Source organism: Stegodyphus dumicola, chromosome 5 (genome assembly GCF_044657685.1).
Source record: "Stegodyphus dumicola isolate Sdum_Otavi_A_Nest chromosome 5, ASM4465768v1".
NCBI lineage: Eukaryota > Metazoa > Arthropoda > Arachnida > Araneae > Eresidae > Stegodyphus > Stegodyphus dumicola.
Window position 1 is genome coordinate 207,014,595 of NC_140772.1, and position 25,929 is coordinate 207,040,523.

The 25,929-nt window shown below is 35.0% G+C and overlaps 1 protein-coding gene across 1 annotated transcript in view; it reads right to left on the bottom strand.

Moving 5' to 3' along the window:
* Positions 1-10,063: 10,063 nt before the first annotated feature.
* LOC118185720 (uncharacterized) overlaps positions 10,064-25,929 on the bottom strand; it is a 29,682-nt gene continuing 13,816 nt past the window's right edge. The window contains exons 3-4 of the mRNA XM_085816377.1: positions 15,115-15,463; positions 10,064-10,276 (exon numbers count right to left, since the gene is read on the bottom strand). Of these exons, the coding sequence (XP_085672503.1) occupies positions 10,147-10,276; positions 15,115-15,463 (479 nt within the window). The 3' untranslated portion in view covers positions 10,064-10,146. The remainder of the gene's footprint in view (positions 10,277-15,114; positions 15,464-25,929) is intronic.

A 25,929-nucleotide genomic window follows, 5' to 3' on the forward strand; every position in this document is an offset into this window, starting at 1 on the left:
AGAGTTTAAATGTACAGTTACAGAAGTTAATTTTTTTTTCTTCTGCTACTGAAAAGATAGTAGGACGATTTTTGCTGCTGAAAGTTCGGTATTTTAAATAATAATTTTATAATTAGCAATTCATGAGGGTAAAAGTATATTTACGGGTACCCCTTGGGGAAAATTGGAGATTTTTGGCGGTACATGGATACCGAGTTTGTACAATTCTTTGACTTGTTATTTTGGCTTTGCGTAGCGGCAATTTTAGCGCCAAAAATCACCGCTACACAAACACAAAATAACAAGTCAAAGAATTGCACAAACTCGGTATCCATGTACACATTGACCTATTTTCACTTCAAAAAACATCACAGAATTGCACAAACTAGGCATTGCGCACTCCCTTGACTTTATTCATGTACTCGCCGACCTATTTTCACTTAAAAAAAAAAAAAAAAAAAAAAACCCAGAAAATTACACAAACTTGGCTTTGCGCTCTCCCTTGACTTGGCGATAAATGAAACAACAGCTTCGCAATAATACAAGGGGTATTCTTCAGTCTACTCTAACTTTCATGAGTTCTGGTAATCACAGTGAAGCGGAACACTACTCATATTAACGAAATATCATTAAAAAAAAAAAAAAAAAAAAAAAAAAAAAAAAAAAAAAAAAAAACCTGGTTAGATTAGATTCAAGGGTTCCCCTTAGATTATCGCGAAGCTTTTGTTTCGTTTATCGCCAAGTTGTTGTTTCATTTATGGTAACTTGAGTAGGTGAATGCTATGCAAACCCAATTATGACATAATTGGTTGCGTAATTGCGGTGAATTTGAATGATGGGAAAAGATTTGTAAGGGCTTGTGGTGTATTGGTTAGGAAGTAAGTTGTTGTCTTGTGGTTTAGACGATAAGATGGTTGAATGTGGTAAGATTAATCTGAAGTTCTGTACGATTTGGAACGAAAGAGGAAAAGAGCATTAATTGACTGGCGTGTAAATGAAGGTTTATTTAGTTGCCATTATAAGTTTCCTGTATGTTGGAAGGAAATGCATATAGTCGAACGTCGTAGAATACCGGTACTACGGAGGATATTTTTTACTCTCATCTTTGTGAATTTATGTGGCGAACCAGTATACAGATTCTAGGTCAGGGAATTTTAGGAAGTTTTTGGATGCTGTTAAGGAAATTTTTTTGACTGAATACAGGGAAATTTCTAAATAAGGTAAGTGGATATTTCCTTTGTGTAGTGCTAAGATGAATTTTCTTTTTTATGTTATGTGATTGTTTCATTTAAAATATAGTTTACTGAGATTATACATTTTTTGTTGGCTGCTCCTTTGATCTTTTTAAGTGAAAATACATCCATGTGTGTGGGTCAAAGTCAATGAAGTGCGCAGTGCCAAGTTTGTGCAATTATCTGCTTTTTTTTTAAGTGCAAATAGGTCGATATATGCATGGACGCCAAGTTTGTGCAGTTCTTTGGCTTGTTATTTTGGCTTTGTATGGCGGCGATTTTTTGCCCCAAAATCGCTGCTACACAAAAACAAAATAACAAGTCAAAGAATTGCACAAACGTAGTGTCCATGTACCGCCGAAAATCGCCAATTTACGGTAAGGAGTACCTGTAACTATATTTTTACCAAAAAACTTACTATCAGTTACATACATGGAAGTTTTCCAACCTCCAGACCTCCATGTTATGCAACAGAGATGGTTATATATTATTAGCCAGTTAACTAACAGCTAGTGATCTGAACTTAATAACGTCTGATTTGGAGCGCCGCTGCAGTTTCTGAAAGAACGTCATCGTTCACCAAGCGTTCTAGATCGTATGAGAATTAGATTTTCGATTTATCTAAGTACATGGGCTTTTCCCCCACCAATACGTTGTTAATTGCATGATTAGTGTGATACACCTTAACTTCCAATCTCCGTTCCTTTGCAAAGTATAATTGTCCGTTCTTTTTATCAGCTTTTATTTAGTTCACTCATGGTATTTGTCGATATGATCGCAATAAACTCTAGTAGACGCCTCTTAATATGACAGAGGTTAATGTTATCATTTGAATATCGTTATTGAACTGCTAAAGTCCTCCCCGCCGTATGTTTACATAAAACATGGAAAAGACGTCGCTTGCTGTAATCAACAAATAGGTCAATATAAATATAATATTAAAGAATGAAATTTTTAAATCTAAGTTAAATCGCCAAATACATTCAAATTAACTTATATTAAAAACTGCCAAGTGACAAAGAAATGTCGCCAAACAGCTTGGTTTCGATTTCAGTTAAACATTTAGAATAAGGCAAAAATAAATAAACTCTTTGCTTGACATATACTTTTAACAGCTCTCTTCGTTTGAGCGTGATCAGACGCCAGATCTCTCTTTTTCAGGAGCTTCCTTCCCCCCGAAAAAATATCCCTGAAGACAATCTCTGTTAAATTAAGTTTGCTTTCTTGAATTATTTTAAATATTTCACTGATATATTCTCTCCAATGATGGATGCTCTCTGAATATTAAGGTTATGGGTAGAAAATCGGTGAAATAATTGTCAGCAGTATTATGAACACTTCTAGAAACATATAAATAAGCGCTTTCACAGCATTTCAATTTGGAAAATTCAAAGGTCTTTTATGAGCTTTCAAAGGTTATTTCCAAAAGTTAGTTTGCTTTAATAACATTATAAACAGTTCATATAAGGCTTTTGCCTTTTCCTAATTAAAATTCTGTGAAAGTACCTATTTATATGTTTCTAGTAATATTTATAATAAAATTAGTTGTTTTTCGTTGCTATTTTGAGCGATAATTTTTTCACGTCATTGAATATTATCATTCGGCTAATGTTATCAAAATAGTGGCGAGGAAACGTGGTACTTACTTTACTTCTTAATTAAGTACTTTCAAAATAGCAATTAGTTAACTTTATACTATTATTTTTAGCTAGCTGTATTGTTATAAGCTTCTATTTAATTCGCTCATACCATTGCACCCATAATCAAAATCGTGACACCCAGTTTTTAAACTATTCCCTTATAAGCTCTCGAATTGACATTTTGCATACACACTCAGTGTGGACAGTGTCTAATGTAGTGAAGAAACATACACGGCCACAACATAATTCCATTTATCTTCTGTTAAATAATTTTCATAGAGTGTTCTACAAGCTGCTCTGCGTTGAGCCACATGCCTTGGCAATAGCTGGAGAAAGTTATACTTTTTCCTTTTTTATGGTGTAAATCTTGGTTTATTATTTTATTTATTTTTACTTTAGATGTAGTTAAATACCTTGCAAATGATTTCTGCGTTAGGGAATTTTCTCGTGTTACCAATGACTTAACTTTAGAAACATTAGAGACAGTAAGTACCTTTTCTGGGTATTTGTTTGAAATCTTTTTCGTGTATATATAGTTTCTGATGATATATAGTTTCTGCATTTTCGATTAATAATGTCACTTATTTTGCCCTTAGAAATTTTAATACCATACATTTTCGAATGTTTAAATTATGGAATCGAAATATTTCCCTTCTAAAAGCGTAAAAACATACGCTTTATTCTACAGCTTGTTTACTTGTGATATTTTGAAAGAAGAATAAATTTAAAAGTGGCAGATGATATTTCTCATTTCAAATAATAAGCTGTTGCCAGAAATGTTTGTTCCCAAACATTTGCTTTCTTTTTTTAAATTCTTTGTCGACATCGTTCTAAAAGTATGTAAACAACCTCTGTACAATTTCTGCTTCCGGACTAAAATTTACCTGAAGAATACCGTCCAATAATTTTAGTGAATGCATCAGAGATTAGGAATTTTACCATTATATACAATGAGCTTTACTCAATACTGTGTATCTACGCTTTATATCTCTTCATGAGCCGCCCAGACGATATAGTGGTTAGGGAAGCCGACTGCGATACCATTGGGTCTGGGTTCGAATCCCGGAGAATACATGGATGCAACTTGTTTGTCCCCTGTCATATAGTTTGCCTCATATAGGCAAACTATATGAGAAGTTGATCACCCTGAGACTAAAATACTTTCTAGCGCAGAGACAAATTCTCTCAGAAGCACAGTTCGACTCAGAAGCACAGTTCGACAGAACACCGATCAACACTTAACGCATTAGATTTAATATGCAGGCAGGTGAAAAAATTCCGTAATAACAAGCTTCATGCAGCAGTCTTAAGTTTGGACCTGAAAAGTGCGTTCGACTCCCTGTAGTGGCCGGCAATCTTAAAGGCACTCCACAAAGCTCAAATACCTGACAAAATATTTTAAAGAGCTATCTGAGTGAAAGGACCTTCTTAGCAGTGCATAATGGAGACTTTGTCAACAAAAAGCAATTAAGGACATGTTGGATGAGGCTTTCACTTGAATCCCCCTTCTACGGGCTCAACGTGAGAAAGCACACCGCATTGCAAATAGCCTCAGAAGAATGCAGGGATCAAATTGGAGTTTACGTCCTCACATTTTATAAATTCTCTACTCAACAGTCGTAGAGAAGATAATTACATATGGAGAGGCGATCTGGGCTGCCCGATGAATACAAGAAAAGCCAAAGTGCTAAACAACTTTCAGAGACCTTTCGTTCTTTTTGTAACTAGGGCGTACCGAACGACTTTAACAGCGGCCGCATCAGTCCTGGCAGGGCTAATACCACTGCCAATTAAAGCGATGCAGGAGGCTGCAATAGACTCGGTTTTCCTATTGCAAATATGTAAGATTTCCGAGGACGTCACCTATAAATTTTCTGAATATGAGTTCAAGAGTTCCCAGCTGGAAACACACCCGTCCCTTTTTAGGAAGGGAGTCTTCACGTACTACGACCTAGCTCTCGCACCAAACACAGACGGTCCAGGAGTAATCATATTTACAGGCGGGTCCAAATTAGATGGAAAACTGGGCTGCGCTTTTGTAGCTTTGTACGCTTTTGTACGTAATAAAGGAAATGTACTAGCAAGCTGGAGAGGACATATGAACCCTAGAAATACAGTGTTCCAAGTTCTGGCATGGCATAAGACAATAGGTTGGCTAACAGAAACCCGCCAACGGTACGCAACAATCTTCACCGACAGCCTTTCAGCAATTCATACAATTAAAAACCCACGACATTCAGCACATCTTATTACGGAGATGCAATAAACTCTAAGAGAGAACACCCCCACTTCAAATATCCGCATATCCTGGGTAAAGACACAGGCTGGAACCCAGGGTAATGAGAAGGCAGACGAACAAGCAAAGGAGGCAGCCCAAAATCAGGACGCAGAAGAAGTTTCGATTTTGATACCGAAAATTGCACCTAAAAAGGAAAGCGCGCGAAACAGTTCTAAACCTATGGCAGGAGGAATGGGATACAATCAAACAAGGCCGGCGGGCTCATGACTTTATACATAGAGTGACGACAGACCGGGTTACCACCGCACCCTACCTCACGCGCTTCATAACGGGTCATGGACCCTTCTCGTCTTATTTCAAAGGCAGAAGCATTTCTACGACCAATATCTGTGTGCGCGGCAATGAAGGGACGCCCGATCATTAACTTGCTATAATACCCTTTAACACAGAAATGGCACATTAGTGTCAGTGCTTCTGAGGTCCTATTCAAGCGCTTATTAATAAAGCAACCAGCATTTCCAAAGAAAATCAAATGTATGATGGATAAACTCGATGCGCTTAGACAAGTGCTGTGTTAATCAAAATATTCGCCTAGTCAGTCTGTTTTTATTGCCTGATAACGCTCCATATGTACTGCTTGACGTCCTGTTGTTGTCTTTATATGCTAATTCACAAAAAGTCATGTTTTTATATGCAATGTTGTGTAGGCCATGTAAGGTTGTTAATACTATACAGCAGAAAGTTATGATTTGAAATGTATTTAAAGTGTACGATACGTCATGCAGAGAATGCCATATGGCAAAGTGTATAATAATTATATGCAAATTTGGGTAGATTATGTAACAAAGTGTATTTTATGTTGTAAATACATTATGTCATGATGTTAAGTCGCCAAGCTATGTCCGTGTACTATGCTATGTCATGTCGCTATGCTATGCAAAGTTATGTATATGCTATGCTATGTTATATCGCTATGTTATGACTATATGCTATGTTATGAATATATGCTATGCTATGTTCTATCCCTTTTGTCTACGCTATGCTATGCCCATCTGCTGTATAGGTCTTTTTACGCTGTTTACTTTTTTATTATCTTTTTTGTTATAAAATGTTCTGTCAATATATATGTTACCATGCTATGTTCATATGTAGGGCTATGTTCCATATGCAGTGTTGGTTATATGATGCTGTGTATTTTATGTTGTAAATTTGTGACATCACTATGTTATGACGCAATACTATGTATGTTATGTCTATGAGATGCTATGGTATGTCGCTACGCTATGTCCACCTTTCGTGTAGATTAAGTTACGTTGTATATTTAATGCTATAAATATGTTATGTCTTTATGCTATGCTATGTCATATCATGTCGCAATGCTGTGTCATGTTATGTCTATGCTAGGCTATGATATGTCGCCATTCAAAGTCCACCTGTCGTGTTGGTCATGCCAGAATGTGAATTGCATGCTATAAATATGTAACCTCAATATTTTATGTCGCTCTGCTATGTCCATATGCCATGCTGTGCTATGTTTTAATCCTATGCTATGTCTTATCTATGCTTAACTATTTTATATCGCTATACTATGTCCGCCTGTCGTGCAGGTTATATTACGTTGTGTATTTAATGTTGTAAATAAGTTATGTCGCTATACAATGACTATATTATATAATATGTCATGTCGAAATGCTATGCATGTCATGCCTATGCTGAGCTATGTTATGTCGCTATGCAATGCCCACCTGTTGTGTAGGTAATGTTATGCTAGGTATTTTATGTTGTAAATATGTTATGTCGCTATGCTATGCTCTGTATGGAGCGGTTGTCGGACTATACCGGATTAGTCTTTGAAAGTCGGGTGTTCGACCCTGCTGTCACCTGTCACCTCTCTGTCACCTCTGAGGAGGTAACGATGGTCGCTTATTAGGTGCCTCCATAAAAATGACCACCACTTCTGGCCTTAGTGGCGAAAGCCTAAAAATGGCTAATGCCCTCCATAAAAAAAGAAAATATTCTTTATGCAATCAATATTTCCTTCTAAATCGTTCCATAATACCTTCCTATGTATTACACATTATTGTCTTTAATGGGCGATAGAAGCGACTAAAAGGACTATATAATCCAGCTGTGATAAAAGTAAATGTCTCGCCCTATCTGATCTGTGAAGTCCAGCTGTAATCGATAAATGTCTCGTCCTATCTGATCTATCTGAGTACCTTGATAAGAATTCTAATAGCTTGTAGTTATCTGTAATGAGCAGTCTGTTAGAAGTTTGCAAAATTGAATATTTGATTGAATATTTGAATATCTCCTTTTTGTTAAAGTTCTGAACACTGCCCAAATGCAAGCGGAATTTCATTCCAAGTTAAATTCATATCTACTTAATATAACTACTATTCAGTCGTCTGCTGGAAAGAAGAAACAAGCGCTAAAATTCAGATTCTTCTTTGCTTCAAACTGAAGATTTCAGTTGCTCTGATTATTCAATAAAAGCCACCCAGACGGTATAGTGGTTAGGGAAGCCTGACTGCGATACCAAAGGGTCCCGGTTCGAATCCCGGAGAAGGCATGAATGCAAAATTGTCTTTCTCTTCATAGGAAGTAGCGGTGGCCGCCTATTAGTTGCCTCCGTAACAAATTGGCTACCAATTCTGGCCTTAGTAGTGGCCAATGCCGTTATGGGCAGGTGCCCGCCATTGGGAAAAAACAAATATTCAAATGCATCAGGGATAGAAACGCGACAAGTTGCAATTGGTAATCTGAAAATATGAACAAGTTAAGTCTTATTATTAGAAAATACTGTAAGCATCTCTGCTTTTCGTTTTTCCTCTTAACTGCGGATTTTTTCACTGTCTGCAGATGATGCAATTAGAAAAATTCGAAATTTTATAACTACTTTAAGTAATTCTGAATGAGACTTTGAGCTAGTAAAAAGAAAATCATTTTGGAAACTTATTACTATTTTAAACAGATGGAGTTTTACTTATCATACTGCTTCTGTTTTACTCATTTACTATTCTATCTTTTCAAACAATATGCACCATTTTCTTTGAATTTGTTTTTTAGAGAGATAAATCTATTAAAAAAGATAATTCTAAATAGCGATTTATGTATTGAAGCCTTGAAGCTACCAGTGTCCCATATTCACTCAAAGGTTAAGTCAGGCGAGCGGATGGATGCATCTTTACGTATTTTTACTTCCTTGAATTTTGGTATTCCAGTACGTGTTAACTGAATTAGGATCAGCATTTCATCCGTTGAATGGATTCCAGAACCAAAATTCTATCGGATGCAGATTGACTTAAGACACTGATGCAACATGAATGCTGACAAAATACGTGTTTTATGTATTGCTAGGGGTTATAAATAAGCTTGTACTCCATCCTATCTAAAGATTCCCGTATGTCGGCAAAGATCTTTTATATATATTAGAAGGCTTGAAATATGTCTCTGGAGACTGCTAGCTGATGCCATAGCGTAAGGTCATGCAATGTCATTTGGGTATTACATTTTTGCATCAGAGTGCCTTTTCTGTCGGTATGTTTATCCTTATTTGTCTGTCTGCATTAATATTTATAAAAATACTATGCTGATGTTAATAAAGGGAAAATATACGAGAAAAGCTACTGCTAACTGCTTTCGAATTCTATACCAATGAAGGAACAACCTAGAAAAATAGGCGACAGTGAATATGAAGAATCGTTTTCTTCATATGCGAACGTTAACAGATTGGAATTCTTGTTTCCAACTGGACTGATCGCATCGGAAATGGCCGTTGCTCAAATAGTCAGCTGAAAAACGTGCTTCAAAGCTGAAGATAATGTTATGTTTATTAGGCACATAAATTTCCCTCTACAACAGAATTTATATTAGGACTGCGGTGACTAACTTGCGCAAATATATATACATATATATTCCTAAGATATGTTCTCGAAGGGTTCGAGAGTTTCTGAAGCCTGGATTAAAGAGAAATCGAATGGAGTTTTTTGTGAACTATATTTCATAATTAACATTGATGAATAGGCCTTATAGAGATTAACTTCATCTACTTAATTATTTATAGAAGCACATGCGAGGCAACTAATCTGGTGATGAAGAAATATAAAATTATTGAAAGCTGTTCTGCAGATTTTGGCAAAACCGTCGCCTCACAAAATCACGAAGCTAGTAGTAGCTAGGAAATCTGCTAAGTATACTGATAGGGACTGGGTAGAAAAACATGGTAAGTTTAGAACTTATTAAGTACTTTTCATGAATATGTAAGATATGATTTAAAATTGCTTTATATGGATGACTGCCACTTTGTTCTGAAAATTTATTCATTTTAAAATCGGTTGGATTATTTTACACTAAATTAATGATGGATATTTGTTACTTGGTAATAAGCACAAATATAAAAGTACTTACGTAGAAATACTTAGCGCTTGTCTATCTTAATAATTATTTTATGTATAAACATGATTTTGAATACTAACGAACTTAGTCTGAATTTATTCTTTTTATTAGCGATCAAGTAAAATTTCTGTGTATCTTATTGCATTTGTGCAATTTATTCAAGTAAGTTCAAGTAAGTAAGTTCTTTTAAAAGTTCTGTATTGCTATATTTCATATTTATATCATAATTTACAGCATTTAAAAGCTAATTTTAGTAAAGTCTAAAGAACTAAAAATAGAAATTCTTCAGTACAAATACTTTTTACACCAAGTGTAAAACTCATTCTTTAATGGAGATGACTGATTTAGAAGTTTGGTATTAAAAACCTCTAAACCTCTAATCCTTCTTAATTACTTTCTAAGTTAAGATAGTAATTCGATATCCGAGTTATCCATAGTGAATTACTTTGTATGTAGTAATAAGAATAAATATGAAACCTAACATGTACTTCAAACAGAAGAATATTAATATACATATATTATATTTGATTATTATCAAAGAGAAGTTTAAATAGAAAATAAATGCAGCAACTAAAGAAGGTTTCTGAATACATAACTTTATTTAAACTCTTAAATAATGTTTCCCATGGACATTTATGGGTTATGAATATTTAATTTGTTATGTCACTATGCCTTTTGGAGAGCATTTACAGTTGCCACCAGTAAAGTCGCATAGACACTGAGTATCTTCTCCGCAGCATTGTTTATGAAGCCAACAACATTCCCCTAAAACTCTACACTGCTTGGCTCTGAAAACGAAGATGCACAATGAGTAAAAACGAGAATGTGTTCCAATATGCGTAATTAGATTGAAAAATAAAGTTAAATGATCTATTATTAACAATTTTATAATATGCAGAGTGATTTGCCTCAGGAAGCTAACATAATGCTAAATTTATATAAAAATTAAAAAGCAGAAACCTTAAGCATCGCTTTAGTTTATGTTTCTGATACCTCGTTATTCTTTCACATAAAGTAGGGCCCACCATCGGCTGAGAGGTAAACTCGTTGAATACTGGTAGTTCGGTCAGAGGCTCGAATCCTGCGAATGGGCTGTCCGCATGGGCATTTTCGCGGTTTTCCTCATTGTAAAGTATATACGAATCAAGTTCCCTTAGAATGTTTTGCACGAAGACATTCCCGAGGGCAACAGCGCCTGAGGTTAATAGCGAAGAACTCCAATGGAGCCATTACTGATAAAAATATGTTCGAAAGCAATGTAATTAATTGTAACTAATCCCATCAGACTCTAATTATATTTCTCGATTCCTCCCTTACTCGTCATATTCAGCCAACCTCTTTCCCACTTAGTCAGTCGTATAAAGATTGGCAGCCAGAAGCATTTTTAACATTGGGTAAGTTATCAAGTCAGGTTTGATAACTTACCCAATGCAAGGTTTGAGCTGTGTTTCTTTGCAGTTATATTGCAGTCAAATTTTTACAGTGTGGAGTCCTTATCCTTTTCAGAATTGTTAACTGTAAGGTTCGTTTAAATAAATGGTTAGGTGATTAAAAAGTAACGAATTGCCAAGGATAATAGCTTTACTCTAGCATCTGCGCCAAGCATTGGAAAGCATCACCTGGAATAAAATTATTGCTCTGGTAAGAGAGAGGCTGAATAGTAGCAAGAAAATTCCAAAAAATAGTTCTTCTTAGAAGAAAAGAAAATAATCTGATGAATGTGCAATATGGGTTTTTTTCATAAGATACCAGGAAAGCCCCAGTTCTCTTTGTGTACATACCTACGAGTAAATAAGTTTTATCAAATGGAAGTATGCAACCTTCGTTGCAGTTGCATCATTTAGAAACTAAATACTCCAATTATAAATAAAAATTAATAAACTTCTTTTCTGAAAGACCTAGTGTAAAGTTTTATCTGTCGTCATTTAAGATCATGAAAATGTGATTGAAGCGTCCTATAGAATGAATTATAGTACCATTAAAAGTGGTACCATCAAAATAACTATTTTACAATTGCTGAAAATTTGACGTCAATGCAAGTTTTCAGAAAAATGTATTTGCAATATTAACAATTTCTTGGAGAAACAAGAACACGTCTGATGATTTTCGAATAGACAGTAATTAGCAATTAGAAAACGTCCCCCCCTTTTTTTGTACATGTTGACGAGAACAATCTACTGAACCTTCCGAGATCTAGTCTTAATTTCGATCTTTAATTTAGTATGTTTGAAGTTATATATTAATTCACTTTAAAAATTTACAGACTTAATGTTTTACTGTGACATAACCCTATTTCTAGAATGCTTATAGGCTTACATCCAGGGCCATTCACTACAGAATCGGTGGCTTCCTTCTGCATTATTTCTCCCAACATGAACCTGCTTTTCTAGAGATATAGCTGATCATGTTCTTAATTAATAAAGTAACTTTATAAGGTATTTCTCCCGCCTTTCTAGCGTGCCTTTGTGGTTCTGCACACTGGGCCGGTATTCCAGAGGTCCGTGGTTCGATACTTGGAGAAAGCGTTTGCTCATTTTTCATCTTCCCTACTTTCAAAAAGAAATCCTAATGTCTCTACAACTTTGCATATTTTAATGGAGCCCCACTAGCGGCCGAGCGGTCGCTGAACACTGTAGTTCTGTCCGAGCTTCAAAGCCGACAAACGGGGTGGCTGCATGGGCATTTTGGTGGATTTCCCATGTTTAACGTGTATACTGGTCTAAGCAGCGCATGAAGAAAACGAATTAGAGAAAACACAACAAAGCTCAATCCATTCTGTTTTAAATTTCTGATTATAAATAAAATCGATGCCGAAATGCAAAATTGCGTATTTAAAGTAATTAATAAGGATTTTATTATACGAATGAGTTAAAAAATAATAATTATTTTTATATCATTTCAAATTTATACGCATGTCCGCATGCATGAGATAACCTGAGTAACGATAATGAATAAGATATATTGCGGGAATTCTGTAAGAGGGTGAGGGAGGTGGGTCATAGTTCTGAAAGGGAAGGTTAATGGGTACTCTGAATTACAAAATTATATTAAGAGGTACGAGAAAGTGAAAAGTTTGTGAATCGCTGATCTTATAGCTGAGATGGATTAATATACGTGACTGCCACGATAATAACAGCATGAAAAGAGCACAAACGATAATATCTCGATAAAACAACTGTAACAATACTTAATTTGCAGAACATAGTTAATTTCACTCAGCTGTAACAGTTCAAGAATTTTATACCAGTGGGTAAGCTCAAAAAACCGCAGGATACTTGTAGTTTGACCTAAATTCGAATCTAAATGTTTGGGTTGGTACATAGACATTTTGTGATTTTCCTTAAATGTAAACGTAATTACAAGCCAATGACTCTTAAAAAGGTTTCTCTTCCTCTAGGTATAAAACTTCTGTGCACTTTGGCATAATTGATTAAGCAAACTTCGCTTGATGAGCTTTCTTGTTCCAAACTCGAACTGAAGTCATCCTAAGAAATTTGAAAATAATTTTACACATATGGATATAGTTTGATGATTTTTCTATTTTGTAAATTAATTACTACGCAATGATATTTTACGCAGTTTCCAATCTTTTTCGTAAACGATTTATTAGAGATATCTTCAAATGCTACAACACTTTATTGGAGAAAATTTAAAACTTGCTTCACATTTTTTATTAGTTGTCATTTCTGACAAATAAGTGGCATACGAACATATACGAACATATATGAGCTGACGAGAATTAATCTCTTGCTAATATATGATACAATGGTGTTTCCTCTCTGAAATATGCATCTCAGTGCTGACTGTATGTCAGAATTGTTTTTAACACAGTCTGCATCATACAGAAAGTTTTGGCTAATGGTTTTATCGTGTTTCGCAGAAATAACAACATTATTATTTTTTAAGCAGGTAACACAATAAAATATGCGTTTTATTGTATTTTCTACTGTTAAACTATACTTCTTTCGTAGATCATCATAATATAGCTCTTTAACCTCCAAGAAAATTAAATTCTCTTTCTGAATAAGATTAATGAATTCCACAATAAGCTTAAAAATTAAATTGTTAAACTAATTACATGATCAGGTATCAAAGTATTATTTCTGAAAATCCAGAAAAGAAAGAACATTTTTTTGCATCACTTCTTTTAATTTTTATAACAGAAGGCACAACAGTAGCCAATTCAAGAAACAAAAGAAGGCTATGAAGATGGTATGACACCGTAAGACTAAATAAGATATAAACCATAAAAAAATGAGAATAACTTACAAATAACGAATTATCAGAACCCAAGTGAAATTACGCTCTATGGTAATTACATCATTATTTTATACACTAATGATGACGTGTCTGAGGATAAGTAACATTCTTCAACTATCACAGAGCACTTACTGTTCTTTTTATTAGGCCTTCACTTACAAACTAGTGAATTCCTTTCTCCTAGAAAGGTACTCAGCAGAGATCCACATAATAATACTGATCTAATCAACGGGAAACATACCCTTCTTCGATTATTCAGGTTGAGAAGAGATTCGTAGCTTCATCTTGATAATAAAAAGATCTGCTTCACAGCCTGTGAATCTTTCTAGATTTTTATACGAAATCTACTGCTGGCACATAACAGATAATATTGTTACGAATTTGGTATTTAAAAAGCTAATGTTAGTTTAATTATAAATTAAATGGTTTTATTTCTCGCGCAGTGCAGCGCGTGACGAATATTAAAAGAAAGCTAAGCCGGAAAATTGAAAATACAAGAGCGCGTGCATTAAATAAATAAATATCTCTTTTTGATTTCGAGAAAGTACTGGAAAATTCTAGCGCGTGATTTTAAAATCTTATAAAAGGAGGAAAACATCTCAGTTTGGAGTAGTTGCTTAGTTTGTTGTTGTTTAGAAAACTGCTGTTGTTGATTATAGCGAATTCGCGGATTAGCGTTCTTTAGCTGTTTTGAATTACGTTCTATTGTACATTTGAGTAGTTAAAAGATAACTACTGTGAGATATTGTAATACTGCATGATAATTTGAGAAAATTTAAGCATTTTTGTTGTGATAATAAAAAGTTTTGTTCATTTTTCATCGGACTTGTGCATTCACTTCATAACGAACCCGTACGCACGCAACAATATTAAAATTAAATGAAGTAAGTACAAAATCGTTTTTACAATTTTATACGAATATTTAGACTACTTATTTTATTGCTTTGTATTAACTCTCCTTTATGAAGTCGACTAAATTAAAAAAACAATAGCTTTCAGATATATTTCTTTTACAAAACTTATCAAATTACTTTAATTTACTTTCTTATTAGACTATATCAATTATTAATAATTCCTTTTACACTTTTAAATATTCTTCCTTTTAAATCTTATTCTCTCTACCACAAATAAAAGAAAATATAGACGGATTATAATTAAAATAAAGTATTACGTTTTAAATTCCTCTTGTCCTTCACTAAAATATAGTTGTTACATAACAAAATTCCTAAGTTTTCTGTGAGGCAGCACGAGTAGTTGATGAAGAAAAACCGACTGTCTTCTTGAGCTTTGTTTTACATACTATAATGAAGTCATCATTAAATATTTCAATTAATTTAAATATACAAGTAATAATATCACTACTTACATTTTCTTAGAATAGTCCTGATCATGTTCTTCCTCATGGTATTCATATGCTTCTTTCGGAGAACATTTCCTATAATTTTCTTCCTCAGAATCATCATCATCATCTTCTTCCTCAAAATCATCATCGTCATAGTCTTCCTCAGTATCATAGTCATATTCTTCCTCAAAATCATCCTCATCATATTCTTCCTCAAAATCATCATCGTCATAGTCTTCCACAGTATCATCGTCATTTTCTTCCTCAGAATCATAACCATTTTCTTCCTCAGAAAGATCATCATTATCTTTCTCAGAATATTTATCTGATACTTTCTCAGGATATTCATCTGAGATATTTTCAGGATACTCATCTATAGAAAAAACAACAACCACAAAAAAATCATTGTACTTTCTCTAGGATATTGAGCTTCAGGATATTAAGCGGTTAATAAATAAGATAAAAACCAATGAGTATTTATTAGACTTAAATATACAAATTTCAAATATATAAATTTTATAAAATTAAATATTTCAATATATAAATTTCAAAATATTTGTATTTATTCAAAGTTTGTCTTTTGAAGTGATGAGATAACAATTTATTTACTTTAACTCCACATTTTACATAGTACAAATCAGATCAGCTCTTTTCCAATGTCTCTAAATTGTTCTTCAATAATATTACCTGCAATTACTGCTGAATTTCTTAATTAAAACTGGTTATGTTAAATATTCATAAATTTTTTACTATTTTTGAGTTTCAAAATACATTTTTCATAAAATAATTATTTCTATTATTTATTTGCTTTTTGATTTTTGCATGAGATTTTTAAATTATTGGTTTAGATCAGGAGCCCTTTTCACCATTGCTAGAAGATCATTCTTTCCCTCCTTTCCCAAAACTCGAAAAACAAATGCATATATTTATCTATATTTAGATGACTTATTAATGTGTTCTATAAATTAAACAATCAAAAGTATAGATATTGCTGATAAATATCAAGACCTTGTATAAAATCAGTTTTTTTTCCTTGTACGAAGTAAAAAGGAAGTATTGTAATCGTGAAAAGTTTCGGGCATCATATTTCAACGCAAATATCCATTTCACCGCTATCGAATGAAATTTAAAGATGTTTTCGCGTGACATCTGTACGTAAGGACAGGATAAAGGACTCTTTCCCCCCCCCCAAAAAAAAATTGTAAAACTAATTTAAAATGAATTCTAAAGAGAATTTTTCGTGGCGTCTGTGCGTACGTACGTACGTATGTATCTCGCATAACTCAAAAATGAGTAGCCTCAGAACGTTGAAATTTCATATATAGGCCTGCAATAACATGTAGAACTCATATTTTTATTGCAATCGCCTTCACCAAAAGTATATAAATTTTGTATACTATATATATATATCCAATCTGTTACTCGGCTCAGTGATCTCACTTTCTTTATTCTTATATGTTTGTAAATTGTGCATTTTTTGCTTTAAAAATGATTGAATTATGCTGTTCTTATCTTCCGGTTAAGGTTTTTATGCCTTTAGGGAATCTGTATGCAATATTTTTAGAATTATCAACAACTTAAGAGTTTTTTTTAACTGCCGCTAAGCCTAATATTTTTTTCCATGGCGGCCATTGCTTGTTTACATTTGAAACAGCAAAATAAGAGATTTGTTGCCAATCTAGAGAAAGTAAGCTTCGCAATAACAAAGATAATGCCTTCTTTTATTATTTCGAATTAAATCATGCTTAATCCATTCTGGAATTTATTCGAGGAAATAAGTGTTTAAGATTTACTTCATAATTTTCAATACAGACATCTTGAGTTTTAATGTATTTTTGTCTTATCGAGAAGTGAGAACTGAATTATCTGAATGAGAAATACTGAATCGTCTGTGAAAACTGTTTCCTTTTGTTGTTGCTCTTTGCTTAATTTCTTTTATACATCGTTTTAGATTTATTATAATATTTGATTAGAATATTTGGCAACGATTAGATAATTCTTATGATATAAATTTTGTGCATTCTGAGTTAAAAAATGAATGAAATGTAACTGTAACAGCTTTAATATCGTTATTAATCTCTCGTGCATTTGAAATAGATGAATAATAAATAATGTACAGATTACTGGCAATATTGAAATGCAGGCTCGAGAGCTGCATACATTTTCTCGCACGAAGCATGTAATTATTTTTTTTTAAAATAAGTTTATAGAATATGTTTTCTCTTCTTGTTTGTATGTCGCCATTTTTTTGAGTGTTAAATAAAAGTTATTGCTGTGTTCCATCATTGGAGTTGCTTCATTTCGCCAAAGAAGTATCACAGTCTTAATTATTTTGGAGGCACCGGCGAGATCGAATAATCGTGCGTATTTTTATTTTATTAGTTCATCACTGAACATAATATTAGTGATACCAGATTATTACTTCCTGTTCATAAAGAATTGCTTTATTTTATTAGTTCATCACTGAACATAATATTAGAGATACCAGATTATTACTTCCTGTTCATATAGAATTGCTTTATTTTATTAGTTCATCACTGAACGCAATATTAGTGACACCAGATTATTACTTCCTGTTAATAATAAATTGTCTTATTTTATTACCGTATTTGGTATTATATTTAATATTCATTTTAGTTATCCATACGGTAGATATATATATTGCTCTATGTTATTATTCTTATTTTAATCACAATTAATGTGGTAGAGAGAATGAACTTCATATAATTTAAATATTTCATTTTGGAGCTATTTTGAGGAAATATAAGGAACACAGTGTTCGTTAATTTTAAACATAGAAACAATGTCTTACTTAGGAAGAGCTCGTAAAGAAGATTTGCAAAATCTCGCAGCTGAACTGGGAGTTCATGTGACTGCAGATTTGAAAATAGTTGATTTAAAACAGAAAATTGTTGAAAGTAGAGATTATGATGAAGTCTTCGTCAAAGGAGTCTTAGACACAATAATAGAAGAACGGAAAGAGAGGGAGGAAAGGGAAAGAGAAGAAAGGAAAGAGAGGGAGGAAAGAGAAGAACGGAAAGCGAGGGAGGAAAGAGAAGAACGTAGGAGACAGGAAGAAGCAGAAGAGCGGAGAAGGAACGAACAGTTTGAATTAGAGAGATTAAGACTTGAAGCAGAGACAAAGTCTCAAAATACCGGACAGATCCGGCCGAAAACGGAGCTGCGTCACCTTATGCAGAAATTCGATGACAAGAAAGGAGATATCAGTCTATATTTGCTATTGTTTGAAAGGCAAGCAGAATGGGCTAAAATTGATAAAGAAGAATTTGTATCTCATTTACTAGGACTACTTCCTTACGAAGTAACCCAGTTAATAGCTAGAGAACCCTCCGATAAAGCTAAAGACTATGAACACGTGAAAAATTTATTGTTAAGACGGTTTAAACTAAGCCCGGAAAAGTTTAGGCAGAAATTTATGAAACATCAAAAAAGTACCGAATCCACATGGGTGGATTTCAATTATGAAATAGAAAATTATTGCAAAGAATGGGTGACTGGTCTAGGAGTTAAGACTTTTGATCAGTTGCTAGATTTGATGGTGCTTGACCAACTTAAACGTCGAGTTCCTCCTGAAATTCGAGATCATTTTCTTGATGAATGGGTAGAGATGATTTCATCTAAAAAATTAGCTGAAAAACTTGATGCCTACGAAAATGTTTGCGGAAACTTTCAAAAAAGGCCTGTAGTGGATCGGCAGAAAGAAAGATACAATGCACTAACTCAAGGTAAATTGAGTTCAGATAATAAAAATAAAATTGAAAAAAAATTGTCATCAGGATTTAATTCGCAAAGCTGGTTTCATAGACCTAGAAGTCCACGTCTTGATGATAAATATGAAAAACGAAAAATGCCACAATGCTATCAGTGTGGGTCCTATCAAGATTTAAGACCCCAATGTCCAAAACTTAAGAATAGTACTGAATCTCCTGCTAATCTTAACAGAATTAGTGCAAAACCAGAGGATAAATTTCTATTACCTTATACTAGTATGGGTTACGTAAATGGTCATAAAATTCCTATATTAAGGGATTCAGGTGCTAGTATTGATATAGTTTGTCGCAAATACACCACGCCGGGGTACTTTTCCGTTTTGCCGGCGCAAACGATAAAGTCGCCAGTAATGGTACAACTGATGCCAAACGGAATATCTTCACTGGTAACCTTTTACGGCTCATTTTCAAAACAAGTCGCAGCCATTTCTTATCAGACTGATTGTTTCTTTCAATATTGGTATACAATTACATAGCATTTTTGCTAGATAGTTAAATTTTATGCCCCAAGAACATTCGCGGTAATTAAGTCAATTAGGATGCAATTAACGTACGAATTAACATTATTCTTGCATTTAAACTTGTATTCCAAATTAAGATTTAACGTGAAATTAATGTAGACAATTACTGAGAGAATTAGTTTTTGTAGCGTAGTTTACGTCAGATGAGATTACTTGGGGTCACGTGATACGAACCGGCGAATCAGGATGTTGAAGCATGAAAGCATAGTAAATTTTAAATTAATGTCTTTTCACAAATGTATTGTCTTTATTTACTAGCTTTTTTACAAAATTTTAAACCATATTGAAATGTTTATGCCTTCAAAATAAAAAATTCTTAGAACTAACATTTATTAACATTTTTTATATGTATACTGTATGCTGTCGCCAACAAAGTCTGCTTGGCGAGACTTGCGCCGGCGAAACGGAAAAGTACCCACGCTGGAAATGCTGACAGGTGAAAATGTGTGGGTGCAACAGCCATTAGATTTGAATCCAACCTGTTTACCATTGGCTGAGATCGAACTCCTGAGGCTGAGATCGAAAGAGAATTTGCTAGAGGAGATTTAGTTCTTGTTTTATGAACGAATCGTCAAAATAAACTAGAAGTACAGTGGAAAGGACCTGGAAAAATAGAGCAGAAAATTTCAGAAACCAATTATATTGTAAGTTTCGAGGAACAAAATGAGCCAAATCAAGTACAGGGTGATTATAATTAAAGTTTAAGTTTCAAAACGCTATAAAAAAAGAACCACTGATGAAAATGATGTGAAATTTGAAACGAATGTTATTGAAGAAGGCGGAAAGCGTATGGCAGAAGAAAAAATTTAGTTTCAAAAGTCAGCAACAGATGGCGCTGTAAGCAGCAGAATCACGACGAGAAACGAGAAATGATTCGTAAAACAACGGCTAAGGTGGATGTTACACATTAAAACGCATTGAAAAGTTAGACTTGTTGAATAATTTTATATGCATGACTGTACATATCACATCGAAAGGGACAAATCGGTTTCAAGAGTTTTGCGGCGACATACCGCATAAGAACAATTCATCAAAGAAGTTCGTAACTGTCGCGAGACTGGCGCAAAACATGTTCAATATGGTGTCCACCGTAGTGTGCAACAAGTTGAAAGCGACAAACAGCATGTTCCACAACTAATCGCAATGTCTCCGGGGTGATGTTCAGAATGTGTTGCGAAATGCGTGCCTTTAATTCCGCTAAATTTTCAATTGGAGCACGGAACACAACATCCTTCAGATATCCCCACAGCCAGAAATCACACGGAGTAAGATCAGGCGATCGGGACGGCCAGGTTGTAGGGAAATGACGGCTGATAATTCGAGCATTTCCGAAATGGAGCCTCAGCAGCTGCTTCACGGAATGCAATGTGCGGAGGAGCGCCATCTTGCATAAAAATGATTTCATCCACACATCCACGTGGTTGCGCAAAAGAGACGCATACCTCTGACCAGTGACAGTTGCGGTAACAGGACCGGAAGCACCCGTCTGCTCGAAAAAATATGGTTGTAGGGTGAATGATGCCGTAAAGCCACACCATACCGTGACCTTTTCAGGATGAAGTGGTACGGGGTGCGTTGCCAATGGATTTTCTGTTGCCCATATTTGACAATTCTGGGTATTCACGTATCCTGTCAGATGGAAATGGGCTTCATCTGTCCACACAATTTTCCACGGCCATTCATTATCCACTTCCATGCGAGCCAGGAATTCTAACGCAAACGTCTCCCTAGCTGTCAGGTCAGACGGAAGCAACTCCTGCACATGGCCAATTTTGTACGGATAGCATTGCAGGATGTTTCGTACAATTTTCAGCACCGTGCTCGTAGTCCTGTCCAATGTTCGGGCAATTCCTCGTGCACTGCACGGTTGCACACCACCGGCCGACCCCTCCTGTAATGCTGTGGCCACTTCTTCAACTACCGTCGAATGCACTCGTTTTCTCCCTCTACCAGATTGCACATCAAACGAACCTGTCGTTTCGAATTTTTGCATCATTTTCTTTAGACCTACGACACTCATTGGACCAACGCCTTCTTTTATACCCTTCAGTGTCGTGAATTTTTGCAGAGCTACTCTTGCACAATCATCATTCTTGTAATACAGCTTTACCAGCAGAGCGCGGTCCTGCAGTGAAACACCCATGGCGAACGTCTAAGACGCGAAATGAGGAACAGCCGATCCGAACAAGTATGGCTGGAGTAGCGCGCGAAGCGCGCTGTTTCCAGCTCATAAGGAGAGCCCAGTAGGTACATGACGGCAGGAAGTCTGACGTGGTAGGAGTTAAGAGAATGAGGTGAAGAGGAACAGCTTGGTACCTGGCGGCTTTATAACACTGAAATTTAACTGACATTTTAATTTACGTCTTCTTTCGCTTGCAGCGCCATCTGTTGCTAACTTTTGAAACTATTTTTTTCTTCTGCCATACGCTTTCCGCCTTCTTCAATAACATTCCTTTCAAATTTGACGTCATTTTCATGAGTGGTTCTTTTTTTATAGCGTTTTGAAACTTAAACTTTAATTATAATCACCCTGTATATCACATTAACATGCTTAAACCATATTACAAAAGACCAGAAATGATTAATATGATAACTGAAGTGGAAGGAGACTTAGAAATGGACATTCCTCGTTTACCTTCCAATCCAAGTATATTAAATTTTTCGGACATCATAGAGGAGAATGAACTCGAGAAAAGGTTGAAATCCGAGCAAATAGAAGATTTACGAAAGATTTTATGGAAATATTCTGGCCCAAGATCGAACTAAACTGCGATCTTGGGCGAGTAATAACTAAGGCTGCCATTATTAGAAATGAACTCGACAAAGGAAGGTATTTATTAGGCAATCGAACTTTTGCACTGTTGAATAAACAAGGAAAGGAACCTGATAGTTGTCCTCACCAGGTTAATGCTGTCTCTACTAGAGCTCAAAAGAAAAGAGAAATAGCCGAAGAGAAGATCTTGGAACCGATGAAGAAAAAAAAATAAAGCATCCAGAGATGTTTTTGAAGAAGAATATAATTTATCGGAGCTAAATTCGGAAGATGAAACTCTCATGAAACTGGTAAACATTGACTCAGAAGAAATTGCACAACTTCAGCTTGCTGATAAGGAACTGTCTAAAATCATCCAAGAAGTTAAAGAAGGTACATGCAAAAATGAGAACTATAGTCTGACAGGAAAAGAACTTTTAGTTAAAAAAACGACGGATAAAATGGGCTTTGAAAGACAGCTTGTCGTTATACCTGAAAAACTCAAGCTGTCAATTATAAAGATGAGCCACGAAGGAACTTCTGGTCATTTGGGTGTCAAAAAGACCAAAGACAGACTTGCTAGATATTTTTACTGGACGAGGTGTTACAAAGAAACTGAAGATTTTGTAAGAACCTGTGATGCTTGTCAGCGCGCTGGAAAAGGAAATGACAAAAAGAAGGCTCCAATGACATTAGTACCAGTAATTTCCGAAATATTCACTAAAATAAATGTCGATGCCGTTGGTTCGCTAACTATTTCAAAGACTGGAAAAAATATATTATTACAGCTCTGTGTATGTCGTCCAAATATCCAGATGCTGTTGCGGTGACAGACATTTCTTCGCCATCTGTGATTGATGCTTTCTTACAGATTTTCAGTCGTATGGGTTTCCGAAAAGTGATCCAAACAGATCAGGGGACCTCTTTCGTCAGTGCTTTGACAGAGGAATTTTTGGAGCGTTTCGGCATTAAACATGTAAGAAGCTCTGTGTATCATCCGCACAGTAATCCCGTTGAGCGATTCCATAGAACGCTAAAAAGGGTGTTAAGAGTCGTATGTATAGGAGCGACTTCAGATTGGGAGAATTATCTACCATCAGTTCTTTTTGCTCTCAGAACAGTCACACACGAAAGCACTGGTTTTACACCAGCAGAATTAGTTCATGGCAAAAACCTACGAATGCCAGTCACTTTACTTTATGAGTAGTGGCTAGAACCGATTGAAGAAAGTAATAATGTTGTCAGTTACGTTTTCGAACTTATTAATCGAATGAAGAAATGCCAAGAACTTGCCGTGGAAAACATGAAAGAAACTCAACAACGGAGGAAAACATGGTACGATCGAAACGCAGTGAAAAGAGAATTTTCTAGAGGAGATTTAGTTCTTGTTTTATCAACGAATCGTCAAAATAAACTAGAAGTACAGTGGAAAGGACCTGGAAAAATAGAGCAAAAATTTCAGAAACCAATTAAATTGTAAGTTTCGAGGAACAAAATGAGCCAAATCAAGTATATCACATTAACATGCTTAAACCATATTACAAAAGACCAGAAATGATTAATATGATAACTGAAGTGGAAGGAGACTTAGAAATGGACATTCCTCGTTTACCTTCCAATCCAAGTATATTAAATTTTTCGGACATCATAGAGGAGAATGAACTCGAGAAAAGGTTGAAATCCGAGCAAATAGAAGATTTACGAAAGATTTTATGGAAATATTCTGGTTGTTTTTCAAATAATCCTGGACTAACAAACTTAGTTTGTCACGATATTGAGCTATTAAATAACGAACCAATACAAATAAAGCCATACAGACTGTCACCCCGACAGACTGAAATTCTCAAAAGGAAAATACAGAAAATGTTCTATCTTAAAATTATAGAGCCGGGAGAATCGGACTATACATCTCCCATGATTTTGATAGAATCTTCATCAAAGGATCCTCGGCCTTGTATTGATTATCATAAACTCAATGCTGTTACTAAAACTGAATACTATCCTTTGCCTAATATTGAAGAACGTATCGAAACTGTAGCAAAAGCAAAATATATTACCCTATTAGATTTATCTAGAGGCTACTGGCAAATTCCGTTAACAGAAAGAGCCCAAAGATATGCAACATTTGTAACTAGTTTTGGAAGTTTCAGGCCTCTACGTTTACCCTTTGGATTAAAAAATGCCCCATATTTTTTTAGCAAAGTTATGACTAAAGTCCTGGCTGGATGCGAAGGTTTCGCTGTACCATACCTGGATGACATTGCCATTTACTCAGAAAACTGGGAAGAGCACCTTAAAAACTTAACTTCTGTTCTAGAGAGAATAAAGAAAGCAAATTTACGACTAAAACCATCAAAATGTAAATTTGCACAAGATCAAGTGAGATACCTAGGCCATGTTGTGGGACAAGGACAACGAACCCCGGATGAAGTAAAGATCCTGGCTGTAAAGGAGTATCCTACACCTTAAACCAAAACAGAAGTACGTGCTTTCTTAGGACTGGTAGGGTATTATCGCCAGTACATACCGAGATTTTCGGAAATTGCTTCACCCCTCACGGACGCTTTGAAGGGGGTAACAAAAAAAAAAGGAAATATACAATGGTCTGAAATATGTGACAAAGCTTTTAAAAATTTAAAAGAGTTGCTATGCAAGAAACCAATTCTGTATGCTCCCGATTTTGATAAAAGGTTTATTATACAAACCGATGCCTCAGACAATGGCATGGGTATAGTACTACGCCAATTAGATGATGAACAACGTGAACATCCTATCTTGTATATAAGCAAAAAATTTACTAAGTTTGAAAAGGTGTGGTGTGGTATGGTGTATTTAATTATGGCAAAGCACACTAGGGCTATCTGCCTAAGGGGAGGGGGGGGGAGGGATGCCTTCGTGGAGGACTTTCTAAGGGAAACTGGCTCGTATACACGTTACACATGGGGAAAACCACGAAAACGCCCATGCAGCCAGCCCGCTAAGTTTGAAAAAGAATTATTGTACTACTGAAAAGGAGTGCGCTGCTATCATCTACGCTATCAAGAAACTGCATTTTTATCTGGATGGTCAGCAAGAATTCTTGATTCAAATTGATCATAATCCTTTGGTCTGGCTACAATCCAACGCCAAATGTAACTCTAGATTGATGCGCTGGGCACTCTCATTACAACCTTATAATTTTAAGGTCATTCATCGCAAAAGATCTTTTCACAAGAACGTAGATGTTTTGAGTAGAATTAAGTAATGTAATAACTCTTAGTGTATGTAACTACGTTCAGAATTTATTTTATTATTTAATGTATGATCAACTGATGTATTTGAACGTTCTCCATTTTTTTTCTTTTTAAATGTGGTGTAAAAGTATTTGTTTAAAACTTTAAATTTTTGATCTGAAATTTGGAAACTTATGAGAGAAGTTACCTTTTCTCTTTAAGCAAATGAGCAAGCCGAGCTTATTAAACTGTCAAATTTTACAGAACTTTTCCCTTCGGAAAAAGTCTCTCCGTTGGGGGAGAGGTTGTAACAGCTTTAATATCGTTATTAATCTCTCGTGCATTTGAAATAGATGAATAATAAATAATGTACAGATTACTGGCAATATTGAAATGCAGGCTCGAGAGCTGCATGCATTTTCTCGCACGAAGCATGTAATTATTTTTTTTTAAATAAGTTTATAGAATATGTTTTCTCTTCCTGTTTGTATGTCGCCATTTTTTTTGAGTGTTAAATAAAAGTTATTGCTGTGTTCCATCATTGGAGTTGCTTCATTTCGCCA